Source organism: Jatropha curcas, chromosome 10, assembly GCF_041381405.1.
Source record: "Jatropha curcas cultivar XTBG-Jc1 chromosome 10, XTBG_Jcur_1.0, whole genome shotgun sequence".
NCBI classification, from domain to species: domain Eukaryota; kingdom Viridiplantae; phylum Streptophyta; class Magnoliopsida; order Malpighiales; family Euphorbiaceae; genus Jatropha; species Jatropha curcas.
This window is the reverse complement of record NC_143160.1, coordinates 12249808-12270880: the sequence shown is the minus strand read 5'-3', so window position 1 is coordinate 12270880 and position 21073 is coordinate 12249808. Positions and strand designations below refer to the sequence as shown.

Genomic DNA, 21073 nt, shown 5'->3' with positions numbered 1-21073 from the left:
ATCAAAACTCATCCTAATTTTTCTAGAATATCCAATCTTAACAAAATCCTTCTACAAAATCCATAAACTAATTATGTAATAATCTTAGAAGACAAAATCAAATTACACAAAAATAGAGAATGCAAACAAATATCTAACAAGAACCCACCTCCTTTATCATGAAAATAAATCATATTCTAGGAAAACACAAAGAAGCAACGCGTTTCTTCAGAAAAAAAAGAAAAAAAAGAAAGAAAAAGAAAAAACATACCATGAGTAAGTTTTCTACGGTGTGATCTTGTCTCCTCAAATTCTTGATAATGAATTTCACCCTTGTGTCTCCTCTTGTTGCTCATAATCAACTCTGAAAGGCCAAAATCTTCCGGAAACAACAAAAACACGAATATTCGTTTAACAAGAAAAGAAAGCCAAACGGGGTTTAAACTTTTAAAGAAAAAGAAACAATGCAAGAAATGACAATCTTGAAATTTGAAAATTTAATAGAAGAAAAGAAGAAAGAAAATGGTAGTTGTTGTTAAGAATGCCACATCTCCTCAATACAAAATCCACAAAGGGCATATAAGAGTAGCAAGCTAGTTAATTAATTGATTAGTATTAATCTTTTAACATTGGTTGGCCCAAGTCTAAGTAAGTCCACATTATACATTTTCACTTTACGATCTCTAACCTCCTACCCAGTTCTCCTAGTTCACCTCTCTCCTTGTGAGCTTTGGTAACGGAGGCTATAACGAGAATTTCAAGCTAATTCCACATGAGCTACGTGTCACATGGCAAAAATTTCGGCATTTTAATGCCAAATTAGCTTCTGTCACATCATTAAAAATGGATAGTTTGCCACACGAGCACAATCATTTTTCCGGTTCACCACGTCATTCGGAGACACCTTGTCGTTTTTCATTAAAACATCAAAATAAAGAAAAAAAAAAGAAAATTTAGACCCAAAAATATAATTATTCCTTATTTTTCTTTCATATTTTTTCTCTCTCATATTTTCCGTTCCTCTCTTCTCCAAGCACAGTGCAGTGGGAAGTTGAGGAATATCTGATTACGGCTAAACCTATAATAGTTAAAAGGACCAAGAGGCCTGATGACAGTAAATCATTGAATCTGCATCATTTCTCTTTCTCATCTTTGTAGGTTGAAAGTAATGATTGGTGCATGTGACCTTTTTTTAGTTGCCAAGACTGTACGAGGTAAAGTCTTTCCACTAACTACTACTATTTGCTTTGAACAGACTCATGAAATTGTATTTTATAGAAAGTAGGCTGCCTTTTTGTTTTTTTTTTTAAATTTTAGCTCTCTCAACAATAACTTAGTATGGAATCTAGTGTTTTAGATAAGGTTAAAATAATTATGAATTATGAAACATTATTCTTTGTATATTTATTGTATTAAAATACTAGTTAAATAACTGATACCGTTAAAATAAATAATTTAGTAGAGCCTTAAATGAAAGAAATTTTATTTTAATTATAGTCATTAAAATTAGTTTAGCCGGACGAATCAATCCAAAAAATCGGTAAATTAATTTTAAAATTTAAATAATTTTACTTTTGAACCATGAGAGAACCAAATTGAATAGATTAATTAGAGATTAAATCAATTGACCCAAACGGTTAAACACAAGACACATCACGAGGCTCTTTAACCATGTCAAAATTGAATGGTATTTAATAATACTCATTCTAATATTTTGCTCTTTTTTTTTAATTTTGATATTTTCTTTTTATATACGCAGACATGGTACTTTTGAATTTAATTTCGCAAATTAAATTTAATTTTCGAGCTCTTTAATAACACCCCATTATTATATAAAACACTAAGAATTATAGTTAATAAGTAAATACAATCTTTTATTTTTAAAATTAACTTTAAAATATTTTCTTATTAAGTAAAGTATATTATGTGCTATTTATCACAAAAATCTCTTGGATATGGATGATTGTACTATATTTGTCTCTTTCCAAAAATATCTTGACAAAATAAGATAAAAGAAAGGGATAGAGTTCTAACTTTTGTCAAAAGGCTAAGCATACAAGGATACAACTTTTTCTTCTTTTTTTTTTTTTTTTTTTGTCTTTTTGAAAAATTTAAATTTGATGGAGAAATTCTAACTGGATAATTTTTAAAATTTTGAATTTACATACCATTAATTCAAAATTTTATATGTACAGATTTTCGACTTGAGCAGTAAATATTTTAGGAATCGTTATTGTTTATTCTAATTATTTGATTGAGACCATTTATTTTTTAATTTTAAAAAATGGGCAATATCAATTGTATTTCTAATCGCTGGCATAAAATATTTGATAAAATAAAAATAAAAATTCAATAATTCAATTTTCAATCATTAACTTTTAACAGTGTATAACTAAGAGCTTACTTTCATCGAGGCTCGTAAATTTAATTTTTAAGCTTAAAAGCTAACTTTTATAAATAAATACAATTACATTTTTTAAAAAAATAAATACAATTAAAATTCAACATAATTCCAAAATCTATAACATATATAAACGTGGAAATAGAGAAGAATAATGAGATTCCGATAATGGTCTTAATGAAATTTGAATATCTTAAACTAATCTTAGTCATGATTAATTATAAAATTATATTTTATTAGTTTATCAGAAATAATTTATTAAAATTATTTTTAAATTTAGAACTAATATATATATATATATATATATATATATATATATATTTTCAAATAAAATATACATAATTAAGCCATTTAAAATTTTAAAATTTTTACTTTTTAAAATTTATTTATTTTAAATAAAATAAATATGTGCGTGGGATGACAAATAGTTGAAATTTTTTATTTTAAAAATATATATAATATTTTATTGTTATATCTATATATCTATATCTATTGAAATGTATTTATTAGATGATATTGTAGAATTGTAGATTTATCCATTTTAGATAAATGATGATATAAATTGAATTAAAATGTGTGTGTTTATATACATTGCTATTTTATTAACTAATTATTATATTCATATTAATTTCATATGAAATTTTATTTTAATGTTATAAAAATTTAAATAATAAAAAACAAAATTTATAATCAATATTTAATATTAACAAATAAAAATAAGTATAAATGACAAGTAAAAGTGACTAACGACATAAAAGAAATTAAACAAGTATAAATAATGAGTATAATTAACAAATAATAAATATAATTAATGTACGACGTTCGTCATAAATAAAGAAGACTATTACTTCTTAAAAGTTAGAATATCAAACTACTACTATGAATACATTATTCATTGTTTAATTATCTATGCGTCAAAAATAATAAAAGGGTTCAATACAAAATTATTTTATATACATATAATATATTACATTTCTAATACTCAAAATAATAATTATATATAAAAAGTAAAAATTTTATATATAATATATAACCAATGCTTTTTATTAATTATTTTAAAATATAAATACTATTATCACCGTTGAATTGCTAAAGGTTTTATAATCGTTGACTGGTCCTAACAAATTATTGGGATTTGATTTATAAGCTCACTCTTGGACCAAACAATGAAAAATAGACCTTTTATTTAGGAAAAAAAAATAATGAAATGGATCAATATTTTAAAATCTCTATTAAAATTCTTAACTGTTTGACGCAAGCCATATTGCTTGCAATTAGGATTGCCATGAGTTTATTTAAAACCAAATTAAACCAGTCAAAAACCTACGCAAGGAGAAAATCGGTAATTAAAATTTGGTCGAATAACAAAACAATTGGAATTGATAGACTTGTTTCACTTTCGATTTAGTTTGAATTGATTCGACTCGATTAATTTTGATATTTTTAACTTATTTTGGATAGAAAAAAAAAATTTAGCAAGGACCATAAGAAACCAAATTAGTATAAAGTAAATAAAAGAACAAATGTTGAAATACATATGTTGCTCAATTTTATAAGAAAAATCTAATGACACATTTAATTTTTAATCTGCCTTATTGAATAATTAACTTGTATATAATTAAAAACATTCTCCAATCCATAAATCAATTTGATTAAATATTAATTTATAGGCTTTTTCGCAAGTGTACGAAATCGTAAACAAGTAATAAAGAGTGAGCAGAGTATCATTTCCACGAGGAATATATACCAAGTACCAAAATTATATTAACTTACTATTATTTAAACGACAATAAAGAGAATAATTGTAAAGATTAAAGAATTAAATTAAAGCAATGAATAAGAAACCAAGCAAGTAATTATTGAAAAGAAATCAAGGTTTAAAAGTTACTAGGGATGTGAACTTCACTTAATTCTATCCAGTTTATCCTATTAGTTTAATAATCAATTTTAATTATTCAAGAAGGAACAATAATCTTAAAATCGCTAATAAACTCTCTCGATGTTTTATTAGCTATTTTAATCCAATTCAATTACTCATCTCTCAATAGCGCAACTAAATATAGATTAAATCATTAAGTTCTTGTAATAATTCAGGAATACACAAATTAAGGCCTTTAATTTTATGAAAACCTCTCACGAATCAAACCATCTTGCTCTCGCATCAAGTTGTTATTCCCATGAAATTTATTACTCTGCTCATATCTAAAACCTTTCTCGATAGTGATTAATAAAATAAATCAATCCACAAATTAATGCCTTTAATTTTATGAAAACCTCCCACGAGTCAAACGATTTAGCTCTCGCATAAAGTTGTTATTCCCATGAAATTTATTACTCTGTTCATATCAAATAACCTTCTCTAGACAGTAATTAATAAAATAAATCAATCCAGAGAATAAACTCTACTTAGAAAAGTTAAGATCAATAATAAATTTTACTTAAAATAAAGAAAATCAAATCAAATATTATAAACTGGAGTTTAATTGAAGCTACATCATATCTTTAGTAAAAAGATTTAGTTCGACATAGTAAATAAATCAAACTCAATTAAATTTGTAAATAATCCCATAAAGAAAAATAAACAAAAAGAAAGTTTAGAAATAAAAACTAGTCAACCTTGGCTTGAGCGGCTTCCTTGAATCTTGACGTCAACTTGAATACTTGAAGTCTTAAATAGAGAAAAGTAAGAAAAGAATAGAATAGAACAATGATCTAAGATCCAAGATTCGATCATGATCCAATTACTATATCGATCTCTCTTCATATAGACATCGTAGGGTAAATTTGAATCCAAGTAGGAAACTAGCTGGTCTAATCAGAAAGAAATATTATTTGAGCATGAATTGATTTTGTGTTATATTTCTTTCCAATTAGGAGTCTTTTTTTAGCAAATGGGGCTGGAACTCAAACAAGGTAAGTTTTCTATTATTCCCATGCAGCTCCATGCACAAGACACACCCAAACTTCAATTCTATACGTGCTAAACAATTAAATTCGGCCCACTTAAATTTTCAGCTTTCTTGGAAATACAGCCGTAGCGTCTGACACGTCCACGCCATGTACTCTACCTACTTGGCCATGTTGAGATTTTATCTCTATTTTTTCAACTCCAACTAAATATAAATTAAATCATTAAGTTCTTGTGATTATTCAGGAATCTACAAATTAAGGCCTTTAATTTTATGAAAACCTCTCACGAGTCAAACCATCTAGCTCTCGCGTCAAGTTGTTATTCCCATGAAATTTATTAACTTGTTCATATCAAAAAAACTCTTCTCTCGACAGTGATTAATGAAATAAATCAATCCACAAATTAATGCCTTTAATTTTATGAAAACCTCCTACGAGCGAAACCATCTAACTCTCGCATCAAGTTGTTATTCCCATGAAATTTATTACTCTGTTCATATCAAATGCCCTTCTCTCGACAGTGATTAATGAAATAAATCAATCCAGGGAATAAACTCTACCTAGAAGTGTTAAGATCAATAATAAATTTTACTTAAAATAAAGAAAATCAAATCAAATATTATAAACTGGAGTTGAATTGAAGCTACATCATATCTTTAGTAAAAAGATTTAGTTCAACATAGTAAATAAATCAAACTCAATTAAATTTGTAAATAATCCCATAAAGAAAAATAAACAAAAAGAAAGTTTAGAAACAAAAACTAGTCAACCTTGGCTTGAGCGGCTTCCTTGATTTTTGACGCCGACTTAAATACTTGAAGTCTTGAATAGAGAAAAATAAGAAAAGAATAGAATAGAACAAAGATCTAAGATCCAAGATTCGATCATGATCCAATTACTATAATGATCTCTCTTCATATAAACATCATAGGGTAATTTTAAATCCGAGTAGGAAACTAGCTGGTCTAATTAGGAAGAAATATTATTTGAGCATGAATTGATTTTTTGTTATTTTTTTTTCCAATTAGGAGTCTTTTTTAGCAAATGGGGCTGGAACTCAAACAAGGTAAGTTTTCTATTATTTTCATGCGGCTCCATGCACAAGACACACCCAAACTTCAATTCTATACATCCTAAACAATTAAATTTGGCCCACTTGAATTTTCAGCTTTCTTGAAAATACAGCCGTAGCGTCTGACACTTCCACGCCATGTACTCTACCGACTTGGCCATGTTGAGATTTTATCTCCTTTTTTTCAGCTCCAACTAAATATAAATTAAATCATTAAGTTCTTGTGTATATTCATGAATCTACAAATTAAGGCCTTTAATTTTATGAAAACCTCTCACGAGTCAGACTATCTAGCTCTCGCGTCAAGTTGTTATTCCCATGAAATTTATTACTTTGTTCATATCAAAAACCCTTCTCTTGACAATGATCAATGAAATAAATCAATCCATAAATTAATGCCTTTAATTTTATGAAAACCTCCCACGAGTGAAACCATCTAGCTCTCGCATCAAGTTGTTATTTCCATGAAATTTATTACTCTATTCATATCAAATACCCTTCTCTCGACAGTGATTAATGATATAAATCAATCCAGGGAAGAAACTCTACCTGGATGTGTTAAGATCAATAATAAATTTTACTTAAATAAAGAAAATCAAATCAAATATTATAAACTGGAGTTGAATTGAAGCTACATCATATCATTAGTAAAAAGATTTAGTTCGACATAGTAAATAAATCAAACTCAATTAAATTTGTAAATAATCCCATAAAGAAAAATTAAAAAAAAAAAAGAAGAAAGTTTAGAAATAAAAACTAGTCAACCTTGGCTTGAGCGGCTTCCTTGAATCTTGACGCCAACTTGAATACTTGAAATCTTAAATAGAGAAAAGTAAGAAAAGAATATAATAGAATAAAGATCTAACATCCAAGATTCGATCATGATCCAATTACTATAGCGATCTCTCTTCATATAGACATCGTAGGGTAAATTTGAATCCAAGTAGGAAACTAGCTAGTCTAATTAGGAAGAAATATTATTTGAGCATGAATTGATTTTGTGTTATATTTCTTTCCAATTAGGAGTCTTTTTTTAGCAAATGGGCTGGAACTCAAACAAGGTAAGTTTTCTATTATTCCCATGCAGCTCCATGCACAAGACACACTCAAACTTCAATTTTATACTTGTTAAACAATTAAATTCGGCCCACTTGAATTTTCAGCTTTCTTGAAAATACAGCCGTGGCGTCTGACACGTCCACGCATGTACTCTACCGACTTGGCCATATTGAGATTTTATCTCCATTTTTTCAGCTCCAACTTTCTTTAATGCAAATTTTAACTATTTTTCTGCTAAAAACTTTTCAAATCAAGCTTAGCAAAGATCAAGGAAATTTAATTAAAAATAAAAATAAATCTAAATAAAAATAAATCAAAGGAATTAAAAATACTTAAAATTCTAATAAAAACTAAACTAAAAACACTATAAAAATAAAATCTGTCATTAATTAAATAATTAAAAAGTATCAGAATTATTTTTAAAAAGTTTTATTAATTACACATACATCCAATAGATTGACATATAAAGGATAAATTGATAAAATAAGGGATATAAGATAATAATATAAATTAAAATTGAACAACAAAGGTCCATTTACTTTAAAAAAAATAAAAAATAAAAAGGTCTATATACTATCATTTTTTAATTCTAGTTGTTATTTTGCCACCACATCATTGTATCAAAAAAAAAAATATTAACATAAAAAATTTTAATTTTTTCAATTATAGTACTAAATTTTATTTATTTTTAACAGTAATTATAACCTCCGTCCTACAATTGTTTGAAGCTTGCTGATATGGTCATTAATAGGTCCCACACGTTGCCATTTTGGCACCACATCATCGTATTAAAAATTTTAATACCAAAAATGCTTGAACTTTTGACTTTTTTCAATTTCGGCCAATATTTTAATTTTACCAATCATTCCTAAACTAGTTAATAATGAGTGGTGCATGCATATGAGTAGAAGAGCGTATTGCACTTGACACTTACACGTGTCTGGTCTTTTTTTTTTTTGGCCCAATGCATAATTTCCCCCAAATTATTCTTGAATTGTTATTTACGCCCCTCAATTTTGCAGTGGGCCGCTTGCGCCTTTCAAGTTGCGTTTTTTATAGCTTTTATACTCCTGAGTAAATTGAAGATTTTGCGTTAAGTATATTCGCATTGAAGTGTCATAAACAGTTGATTTGTCACCAATTTATCCGTCATGTTGGTTTCACATATACAAGAAATAATAAGAAAGAAAAAAAAAAAGAGAAAAACGAAAAATTAAATGAAAAGAAAAATCGTAATCCCTCTTTGTAATAAATGGAAATCCCAAACCGAGAGGAAAATAAAAAGATCTCAGCACCACCATCTTGTTGATGTCCCTTTCTCTCACAAAATACAATTATATTTTAACTCCATTGTTTTTTTTCTGGAATTAAAAAAAAAAGAAACATAAGAACATAAAAGTGAAATAAAATCATATTCAAAAATACAAAAACACAAATAGATTTAAAACTTCAAATTAAAAAGAGTTTTCTTTGATGAAATTGATGCTAAATCTGAGATAAAAGAAATCTTATAATACCAATAACACAATCTAGAGACTATTAATTTCCAAATCCAGATCAAGAAAAAAATAAAAGTTGAAAAAAAAAAATATAAACTTGTGTTAGTAGTTTCGATTTATTAACCATAAAATCATGAGAAAAAGGTTGGTTTGGTTTTGATTATAGAGAAAGAGAAGAAGGGTCCACGTTCTTATTTGCGCTTGAGTTTACGCGATTCTTTTACAGTGTGTCAATAAGCACAAAAGTTATAAAAAATGTAACTTAAGAGACACAAGCGGTCTTCCGTAAAGTTGAGAGACAAAAATGACAATTTGAGAAAAATCAAAAGTGAAAATTATACATTCGTCCTTTTTTTTTTTTTTTGAAATAAAAAATACCTAACATTAATCTTGAGAGTAAATATCCAATAAACAGAGGAAATAAAATCCCAAAGGGAGTTGCAAACCTATTTTTATTGTTTGAAAGTTAATAATTTTAATTCTTAAAACTTATACATAAGTATATGAATTTTTTTATTATAAAACTATATATTTTCACTAAATTTTATTTTTAAATTTAAATATTATTGGTTTAATTTAAAATTTGGATATTTTAAAAAGTTATTTGTTCTCATTTTATTAAACTCAATTTCTTTTTATTATTCACATGCACCTTTTTTTCAAAATTATTCGGTGTGGGGCCTGTTAATGGAAAAAATTAGCTAAAATTGAAAAAATATCGAAGTTGTGACTTTTTTTGATTGTTAAGTCTTCTTTAAAACGATAACGTGCCGTGTCCATATATATATAGTGCTACTGTTATTTCTTATAGATTTCAAAAAAGGATTTGTTATAATAAGAACAGTAGCACCCAATTAGACCACCGACATCAGAAACACCAAATCCATGGAAGGGAGGAGATGGATGAAAGTGAGAATGAGTCAGTTTACTTTTAATTTTATAAAATCAAACAACTAATCATTTTGAATTATTTATAGTTAAAATAAAATTGAACTAAAGCAATTAAAATTTATCAAAATTTAAAATTAAAATGAATTAAAAATAAATTGTAAGAAATAGAGGAGTACGAGTCCTTGCAATTGAAAATCTATTTTCAATGTTTAGCGAACTCATTCTTTAAGTTAAGTGAACTCAAATATAAAATTTGGGATCCACAAATAATATCTTCTGTTCACTAATTTTGATAAATTTTAAATTAGAAAACAATTGTGACAAAAAAATACAAGTAGAGTGTCCCAGGTGTTAAGTTGAAATTGGAGTACAATTGTACAAAAAATAAAATTTAGGGTATTTTTAATGATTTTAACCTAAATCAAAACAGTGATTTTGTTCAAATAATGAATTTTATCTAGTATTAATTTTTTATGCTCTAAAAATAAAATCACCTTTTCTTTTTTTTTTTTTTCTTTGTGTAAAACACCGGTTTTTATACTTTATTATTAGGGACCGCTTAATCCTGCTCGAGTTCATTCACAGTTAAAGTTCCTTATACCTGTCGTTCCAGTTAAAGTTCCACGCACCTCTCTACAGATGTGTTTAGTAGAAATCGAATCTAAAAACTCTTTGCATATGTCTAACATACCTTGCTAAATTAGCTACAATGCGTTGGTATATCACCTTTTCTTTTTATTTGAACTGGATAATGCTTAAAGACAAAATAAGTGGAAATCTTATTTGGATAAGAGAGAAACCAAGTGGAGCAACGAGAAATAAGGACCAATAGAAATTAGCTGATTTGTATTAACAAGATCTCGAATGATGCCCCATCAAACTCTGTTTCAGGTTTTTGCTCCATTTTCAATTTAGAGTGACCCACCAATCCAATAAATTTTCTTTTTTCTTTTTTTAAAAAAAAAAGACAAACAAAAAGTAAATCTTATAGGATTGATTTGATTTCCACGTAGCTTTAAAAAATATATTGCAATTTTTTTTTAATTTTTTCTTAATATAATCTTGTATTGATGATCCATGAACTAATAAAATTGAATTTTTAAACGTAATAACTGCAACAATAAAATAGAGATGACTAATATATTTATTTCAAAGTTGTTTGTCTATAATATTTTTATTTGAAGGTTATTAATTACGAAGTATTGGATACTATATTTTTTGGTATATATGATTAAATAGGGACGAAAACAAAAAATTAATTGAGAAATCCACTTTAAAAAAGAAGAAACAAGCAACACAAATAAAAAAAAAAAAAAAAAAGCCTACATATATGAAAATGGATAGAGTATTTGTTTAGTATACAGGTGAGTGTCTAGAAGGATGAGTATTCGGTTCAATCAATTCGATTAATTCTGTCAATTTAGTTCGGTGAATAAATGTTCAGTTAAAAAAAAATTAAATTTTAGATTATCGCTTAAAGATTCAGTTAAAAGTTAATTTAACTGAATTAATCAAAAATTAACTGACTCTTAAAACTATGTCGTTTTGATTAAGTAGATAATAAAATTAAAAATTATAAATGTTTTTATTTTTTATTTTAATTAAGTAGTTGTTAATAAGTTCGGTTAATTTTTATTTTAGTTAAAAGTCGGTTAATCATAAATTCGATCGATTAATTAAATTTTCATTTTCTTTAAGTTTGGTTCAATTAATGATTAAAATTGATTCAACCAAAACGGTTCAGTTAAGTTCGGGTTAAAAAATTAGTTCTGTTAATTTATTTCAATTAAGAATATTACTCAAATTGACTGAATTGGCAAATGCTTATCCCTAAATGTCTATATCGAGTATAAGAAATATTTTCCTTAAAAGTGAATTCGTTTTGCCGTTTCAACAGTATATTTTTATTTCAAAACGATTGATTTTTCATTTTGTATTTGTTGTAAAAATATAAAAATTAGATTTTTTTTAATTTTTATTTTTATTGATCATGGAATACATTGGAAGTACATATTGTTAACTGGATGAAAAATCTATAACTTTATATGCATATACTAATAAGTAATGTTTTTCAAATATGAAAATGAAAATAAACTCATTTTAACCCTGAAAGCTATTCCTATTGGAGGGATGAAGCTTTAAACTTTTTAAACATGTAAGTTAAGGAAAAGACACAATGATTAAGTCACATTAAAACTTATTTAAAAAAAAAATCTTTTAATGTATTATATTGTTTACTTATACAACGTGTTATATCATAATTATATGTTTTATATATATATATATATGAATATTTTTTATTTTATATTAAATAATAAGTCTTATAACAATATTTTTTAATAAATAATTATATTTATTTTTTTAAACTAAATTACTTGTTAGAAATAATTATAATCAATTAAATAAAAAATTTATTAAAAATAATAATTAAACAGGTTATATTCTTACCATATTTAATATGTACCTTATATAGTATAATCTAATTAATTAAAATTAAAATAATTTTATCTTTTTAGCCAATAAAATTAAATTTTTACATATAACATATTCTTACTATATTTTTTATATAACTTTTATAATATATGATTAATTTTTTATTTTATCAAATAAAATTTAGATTTAGTATATAATATAATTTCTTAATTTATCACCATTTAATAATTTAAATTTAAATAAAAAATTAATAGACCAATCAAAATTAAATTATCTTCATTTCTAACAAATAATATTAAAATCTTTAAAAATATTATATTCTTACCATATCTAAAATATATCTTATATAATATATAATATAAATTTTATTTTATCCAATATAATTTAAATTTAAATAAAAAATTAATATCATCAATTAAAACTATTTTTATCAATACATAAATTTAATAATCCCAACATTTTCAACCTATTTCACTTTTATATATAGTTATAGTTATATTTTAAAGTACCATAATTTCTTGTGAAACCAACAATAATTAATAGTAATAATAAAAAAGAACAAGTATAATAAAAAGTTGCATGCGAGTATGCCACGCGTTCTCCAAAGCAAAGAAAAAGACCAAGACCGAGTCAAGGATCATGAGTACCATGTGCTGCTTCTCCTTTCAATGCTCCTTTTAACTTCTACTTCACATTTCCTTCTTCGATTCTTTTCTATAAATAAATAATTTTACTCATATGGCCCCCACCACTCTCACTCTCATAGTAACACGTCTTTTGCAATCTCCCTTTTAACATGTGTATTCATTAATGTTTAATTTTTCCTATATTTTTTAAAGCTAATAGGCATATACCGGGTCTACAGAGTCACTTGTAAATAATAATAAATAAAATAACTAACGGCTATTACAATAATAATTAATATTCCTGAATAAGGTCGGTATCTTTCCATTAATAGTTATTTTCTCTATTATTTCTTTTGTCTCAAAAAGATAATTCATCTTTTTTTTGGTTTGTCTTAAAATATAGTCCATTTTCATTTTTTACATTATAGTTAATCCTTAAATTATCTATTATATCCTTATTAAATTTTATCTTATTTTCAATAACTCCCATTAATTCTTAGTTATTTTTTCAATATAATAATTACTCAGATATTATTTAAAATGTGCATAATAAGAATGTTAGATGAATAAAATTATCCGTTAACCATATTTCTTAATCTGTGTAAAAATAGAAAGTGGATTATCTTTTTTGAACGGAGAACGGAGGAAGTGTATATTTGGGTGCTACATAAATAAAAAATTGACATTTAACTGTATTAATTATTAATTGTCAATTCCAACTCAACCAATTAAGTGGCTATTTCTTTCTCAAACAACAGCCATCAATTTTTTTTTTAATTTAGTATACTACTCTTATTTATTAGGTGTTTTGTGGCAAAATTTAATGGAGAGCTTTTAATTTTAAGAAGGGCAATTTAGATATTTTACAATATATTTTTAGAAAATCAATGTGTTGCTAATTATTTTCTTAATTCTTGTAAAAAGATTAAATGTTCTATTAAAGTAGAATAAAGAGGCTAACTTTTAACGTTTAGCGTTTAACTTTTAATTAAAATTTTTTTGACAAGCTTACTCATTATTTTTTTTTTCTCCAAATTAGCTGATTAAACAATTAATGTCATTTTCATTTTTTTGTCCTTTTAAATCAAACAGCTAATTAAATAAAATATTTTTAATTTAAACCGTTATATAAACAGCTAACAGCTAATAGAACAATCAATAATTATTACAAAATTTAACAATTAATATTACTAAATAGACTTCGATTATAAAAAATACAAAACTTCGGTTGTTTGATTTTGCAGTACATTGCATCCCCGCCCTAATGCACACCCCTAGTTAGTGCCTATATATACTATTTGACACATGGTATTCATGCTTATTGCTTAATTAGTGAATCATTTTATTTTTTTTGCTCAAATATAATGCTTGATTAGGCACTAAGCATCCCCTTTTCCCACTTCCCACTTTCTTTTTTCTCTTAAAATAACAATGGAGTTTGGTTTAGGTAAGATTCAATAAGAAAAAGAAAAGTTTAATACCTAAAATTTAGATTTCAAATATCCAAAAAAAAAAAAAAATCTCTAATGATACTAACAAAAATTAAATTATTTTGTTCTCCTTTTCCATAAAAAAAGTATTTCCTTTTTTTAATTATGCATTTCATGATAATCTTCGTACCAACTATTTGTCTTTAAACTAGATTAAGTAGATAGATATGATAAAAGGAATATAAAAAAATTGCACCAAATCATACCATAATATATATAAAAAAACAAATGTTTTTATAATAAAAAATGATTTAAAAAAGAATATATTAAGTGTTCTTCCAAAGAGAATAAAAGAGAGTTTTATAGCTAAGAATAAAGCCGGGCATTAATTACCGGGTGGAAAATACTAAACAATTAGCTCCTTATTTTATACTATTTCTGTTCCATTTTTTTTATCTTCTCACAATGATTAAAAAAATGATTGGAACATATTGATTTTTTTAAAATATATAATAGAATATCTAAATTGCCCTTAAAATTAAAAGCTTTCCATTTAATTTTGTTATAAAATTGTACCTAATATATATGGATAAAATTGAAAAAAAAATATAGTCTTGAAATTCTCAATACAAAACGGTAAAATGTTCATTTGTTACTATTAAAGTGGAATCGGGAGTCACCGTCTAAGTAGAAAATTGCTGACAAATCATTAATAAATTACAATTAGATCCTTATTTTATTGTAATTAAATCCCTGATAATAAATGCAGTTTATCAATATGAATATAACATACCATGCAACATTTATTTCTTTTAGCAGAATTCTTTTTTCTTTTTAAAGACAAGATTGTGATACTTCAAATTTATTATTTCCTCATATGAATGTGTACTGAGCTCAATGGTTTTATAAATGTGGATATATGAAATAATTTATCTCTTCCATTTTACAAATCAATAAAAAATTATAATCTTTTTCGTAATTATCAAATGTTATTATTTCTATTCATTTAATCTGCCATTAACATTTTTGTATGGTAATTAGAGAACTAATTAAATCATTTAAATTATAATAAAAAATTTTAATTTAACTAAATTACTCTTTTGGGCTTATCTAATGACTCATTTCTAATAGGTGATGAAATTTCAAGTAAAAATTTGACTCTTCAATTATAATTATAGAAAACAAATTTGATTCTCTAAAGATAGAGTATAAAACAAAACCAAAATTAGCGTAAATAAAATAAACAACAGTAAATTTTCCAGCTGTAATTTTATTTTTCACCCACACCACCATAAAAAAAAAAACAAACAGTCAAACACATTCACCCACGAATTTCCCTCCTTTAAAAATCCAAAATTAAATGAATAAAAAAAAACCATCAATATTCTTTTTTAAACAGATCAAGAAAAAACGCAAAAGCTTCCAATTTCTTTCTCCGTTTCTTCGCCGCTTCAGGTCGCAACCACCCCCACCAGCTTGATAACGCTCTTCACCGTCATTTTCTTTGCTTTTTCCTGCTCTTTCTTTCCTTTTTATCCTCCTTCCAAACTCAAACTCATATAATCTTTCTTTTTCAACTTCACTTCTTTGAAAAAAGGAAAGCAAAAAAAAAAAAAAAAAAAAAAAAGAAAAAAAAAAAAAAGAAAAGGACTCATCTTGTTGAATTGCGAAATCAATAATAATCAACCATGCCTCTGCCGTGGAAGAAGGCAAAGGTTTCAAGAATTTCTCGTCTTGTCGCTGATCTCCAGCAACCAAAATCCGGTAAATCGCTGGTGGTGGAAACCGGTTTCCCTACTTCTCTTGTTGATCTATTTGTCAAAAACCGTGACAGATTAAAAAAACCCAGTAAGAAAAAGAAGATACAACAACAGCAACAGCAGGAAAGGGCGGTGGTTGAAGGGGAGTTTTTAATTTCCGATTCGATACCCGTATCAAACTCTCGAGATTTGCCTCCGGCCGAATCGATTTTTATCGATGACAGCGAGTTTGAATGGCCGGAGAATTTTTCCGTTCACCAGAAAAATGTCGAGAAAAGTGGAGAAGAAACTGTGGTGGATGAAGAAATAAATCGCGATTCTAACAAAGGTATTAAAGAGTGCGGCGGCGCCACCGGCGGTGGTTTGGAGAATAATATCGAGTCTAATAGAAAAGATAAACGAGCATTAATAGCAATTTTGAAGATTTTTCCTGTTGTGATTTTATCTATGAGCACGAAAAGATTAGCAGTTGGGATAACAATGTCGGCTTTTCTTCTAATTTTTCTTGAATGTATTACGAAACGTTTCCTGTGTTGCTCATTGGAAAAACCATCTTGGTCTGCACTGAAGGGGGAAAATTTCTTCTGTTGGTTATTGAAACAATTTTGGTCTGCGAAACTGGCTTTGCAAGGTTTAATCCAAAGGGGTTTTGCCTTATCTAGAAAGGAAGAGATGGTGGTGATGAAGGAGAAGAATGAAGTTGAACGAATTGTGTTCGATAGTTTTGATTTCGATAAGAGTCGTGAATACTTTGATCAGGATCTTGAACGGAAAAATGTAATTCAAACAAGAAGAAGTGTATCAGAGAGGAAAGAGGAAAATCAAAAAATTTTAGAGTCAGTGAATAGTGATAGAAAATGGGGAGTTGTGGAAGCGGATGAAGGGAATAGCCAAAGCTTTAAAATGAAAAGAAAAATCCTTCAGAGATTAATGCCAAAGAGATTGAGGACCTTAAAGAAAGGAAGGAAGGGGAAAGAAAGGGAAAATGATTTGGGCAGTGAAACATCCAGTGGTTGCGGAGGAGGAGATGATAGAAGTCGTCGAAATAGTCTTAGTAGACTAGATTCGGAGGGGAGAGCGAGAAGCACATTATTGAAGTTGTTAGAAGAAGAAAAACAAGACGAAATTGAAAATTGTGTGACAGAAGGGAAACAAGAATTCAGAAATGATGAATTTGATAGAGGAATGTGTAGGATGGAAGAAAACGAAGCATTTGAACATAGAATTTCCACATCTAGTATTGGATTGCAGACTAAGTCAGAAATGATTGTAGTTGAAGAAAGAGTGGATATTGAAAGAGGTGGAAAATCAGGTTATTTGATTCTGTTTCTCATTGTTCTTGCTGGACTTTTGGGGGGTCGAATGCTAGCGCTTGTGATTACAGTTGCATCCTGTTCGATGCTAAAATTGGTGTGGAGAAGAAGGAAATGTATAAATGAGACTCCATCAATGTCAAGTTAGGATTTTTCTCTTGGCAGGGCGTTTCTGGAGATCTTTTTTCTGCGTGATGTTGTTGTCCATGTTTTGCAGCTGGTGGGGAGTGTGTTCTTCGAGTCATAATTGTAAGGAATATTCAACCTTCATTGTTGGATTTCCCACTCGAACTGTTGTAACCTGAAATGTAAATTTATAAACAAAAATTCACAGATATTATTAACACTACATTACTCAGAATTTGAATATCGATCATGTTGTTGCTGTAACTTTAGTTTTTGGTTTGAATACAACTGCAGAATTCAAATGCTGTTGTTAGCTATATTTGGTTTCAAGACCTGTCTCTGTAATTGCTCTGTTCTATTGCAGTTACATACGCAGGCCTCTTGAAACCAAAATATGCGAAATCTTTACATAAAACAACTTGTTCATCAACAATTTTTCATCAGTTCATTTCTCATGATAGAACCTTTTAATTTTTAATCTTCACCTGATCGATATTTGTATTAGATCACGACTTTAGCTCACGGAACTGAAGCCAGGATTCTTTCTTGTTTTTAACTCTTTCATCATTCTCCTTGTCTTTGCGACTCGCTCCCATTGACCGGCCACAGCATGAAAGTTAGATAACAAAACATGAGTTTCATGGCTATGAGACTTCAACTTAACCATTTCATATGCAACCTTCTCTCCAACCTCAAATTCAGAGTACTTAATGCAAGCACTTAGCAAAATTTTATAAGCTGTGAATCTTTCCTCAGGAAGCAACAACTTAACAAATTCTTCTGCCTGATATAATAACCCTGCCCTGCTCAATAGATCAATTAAACAACCAAAGTGTTCATTCTTTGGTTGTAACGAATAAACCTCAACCATCTTTTTAAACAATTGAGAACCTTCATTAACAAATCCCGAATGGCTGCAACCGGTTAAAACAGAGACAAATGTTGCTTCATTTGGCTGGATTCCTTCTTCTTCCATTCGCATAAAAAATTTCATAGCTTCATTTCCATAACCATTATTTGCAAGCCCTTCTATCATTGCAGTCCAAGTAAAAACATCTCTATATTCCATTTTATAGAAAATAACCAATGCCTCCTCTACACTCCCACACTTGGAATACATATCAATTAAAGCTGTTTTCACATAGACATCTTGTTTTACATTATTGCTATTAATAAACATATGCAGTAGCCTACCATATTGCAAGTCTAATAAGCTAGCACAAGCTGCAAGCAAGCTAACCATTGTATTTTGATCAGGCATTACTCCTTCATTTCCCATTTTTTTGAAAAGTTCCAATGCATTCGTTGGTCGTTTCGCCTTGACATAAGCATGAATCATCAAATTCCACAAGCCAACATCCTTGTCAATGATCTGATGAAAGATTTTGATACCCAAATCTATCAAACCTATCTCAACATAGCCATTGATCAAAATAGTATAAGAAACAACATCTTTCCAATGATCCAATTCATCAAACACCTTTAATGCTGAATCCATTTCTTTGTACTTAGTATACATATTCAATAGCGCATTATTTACATTCAATATGGATCCAAAACCCATCTTTATAACAAAATCATGAACAACTCTTCCAAACTCTAATTTAGGCTCTTGTACACAAGCTGACAATAGAATCACCAAAGTTATATTATCAGCTCTAACATTTTCACACATCAGCCTCTTAAAAAAAGCCATAATTTCAATTATTGAATTTGAACTTGTAGTATAAGCACCCATGATCGTATTCCAGCTAGCTATGTCTCTTTTAGACATTTTATCAAACAGGAAGCGAGCATCAGTAAATTGTGCAAGAAACCCGTAAAAATGAAGAAGAGAATTGGCCACATAAATGTCACAATCTAGGCCTGTCTTTATTACATGGGCATGCAATTGTTTACCATTAGGAATCGAAGATAGACGGCAACAAGCTTTGAGAAGAGCAGGGTAGGTGTAATTATCAGCGAAGTTTGAGTTTGAGCCAATTTTGATGAAGTAGTTGTACGCAAGAACGGCTTTAATGGGTGTGGGGCTTTGAGAGTAAGCTCTGATAAGACAATTGCATGTGGGGGTGGGATGGGTGAGAGAGAGACCAGTGGTGATGGTTTGGGCAAGAATTTGATCATTGAATTTGAAATTATTGGATTTTTGTTTGAGGAAAAGAAGAATTTTGAGCAAGTGCTTACTGTACATCACCTAATTTTATGATTTTGGTGGTGGTTGTTGGAGAATTGTGAAATGCATGGAAGTGGAAAGGTAAAGGAACCATTATCGCTTGCCCAACATTACACTGTAGAGGAAGTGTGTGTCCCATTTTCTGAAAGTCACCATTGCCAAACTTAAGATTTTTATGATTTTTCTTTGTTTTATCTTTTAACTCCCAATTCTTTACACAAATTCTATTAACTCGTAACTTGTTTTTAAAAGAAATTTATTTGACTGGGATTCTTGAAATTTTGATTTTTTTTTTCCTGGCTCAAATAATCAATTGAAGTTTTTGAAAATAATATCATTTTTTTTTTCTCAGTAACTCTAAATAGTTCTTAAATTAGGAACGCCATTACACACACCTTCAAATGTCCGAGGACTCCAGCGACAATCTTTTTTTTTTTTTTTTTTTTTTTTTTTTTTTTTTTTGGTGTTTTTATCAATTGGTCTGAAGACTGATTATAAGAGATAAAGAACTAAGAATTACTACAATCGGATACACATAATAAATATCAGAAATTTGTAGCCTTTTGCAGTACATATTAAGATCCATGGACATCACATCTAGTTAGCCGTTAGATTTGTGAGTCCATCTTATTTCTTTTCTCCCAAATGTGTGTTGTGTATTCGATTTTTGTGATTTTAATTTTCCTATTTCGTAGAATTGGCCTTCGAAGCAATTGGTAAAAATAAAAATTAGGAATGATATTACTTAATATATGTTTTTATCATAGGTCTAATTATCAATTTTACCTGAAACTTTTTAAGTAGTTATAAATTTATCATAAATTGATTTATGTATTCGCAGCACTTTAAACTTATTAAATTAGTTGCAATTATTTATTTTGAGGGTGTAATTACAGCCTAAAAGTGAATCAAAACACCTTAAACTTGCCGATATTTTGCAACCGCACCTTAGAAGCAAATTAAAGTTATAATTTTAGTTAACGGCTTATTCGGCAATACTAGCTCTTTTAGTAGCTGTTAGCGGTTTTATGAGCTGTTAGCTGTTTTAATAGCCGTTAGCGGTTAAATATTAGTTGTTAGTAGTTTATATAACTGTTTAGATTAAAAATATTCGGTAAAAATAGTTATTTGATTAGTCGTTGAATTTAAAATGAATAAAATAAAATTAAGAGATAAGAAGTAGTATACAAGTAGATTGTATGACAAAATCCAATCCAAATTAAGTAATTGTATTTCTTTTAATCTAAATAAAAACTTATACTTTAATATTATATAGATAAAAAAAAATTAAAAAAGTACAAATATATAACGAGCATAGTTAACGTGCAAGGCACATTATAAAAAAAGACTAGTTAATGATAAATATAAGGATGATATAAGTTAATTAAGGACATAATTGTT

General features: G+C 27.6%; 2 protein-coding genes across 2 annotated transcripts; one reads left to right on the top strand and one right to left on the bottom strand.

Annotated features, from left to right (window-relative positions):
* Nucleotides 1-15542: 15542 nt before the first annotated feature.
* LOC105647202 (pentatricopeptide repeat-containing protein At1g31430) lies at nucleotides 15543-20098 on the bottom strand. Its single transcript, XM_012233206.4, has 2 exons — nucleotides 17985-20098; nucleotides 15543-17674 (listed from the first exon to the last, which is right to left on the bottom strand). The coding sequence occupies exon 1, from the start codon at nucleotides 19688-19690 to the stop codon at nucleotides 18014-18016; it is 1677 nt and encodes a 558-aa protein (XP_012088596.1). The 5' UTR covers nucleotides 19691-20098; the 3' UTR covers nucleotides 15543-17674; nucleotides 17985-18013.
* LOC105647203 (uncharacterized) lies at nucleotides 15989-17722 on the top strand. Its single transcript, XM_012233208.4, has one exon. It carries the CDS (start codon nucleotides 15989-15991, stop codon nucleotides 17519-17521), a length of 1533 nt encoding a protein of 510 aa, XP_012088598.1. The 3' UTR covers nucleotides 17522-17722.
* Nucleotides 20099-21073: the final 975 nt, after the last annotated feature.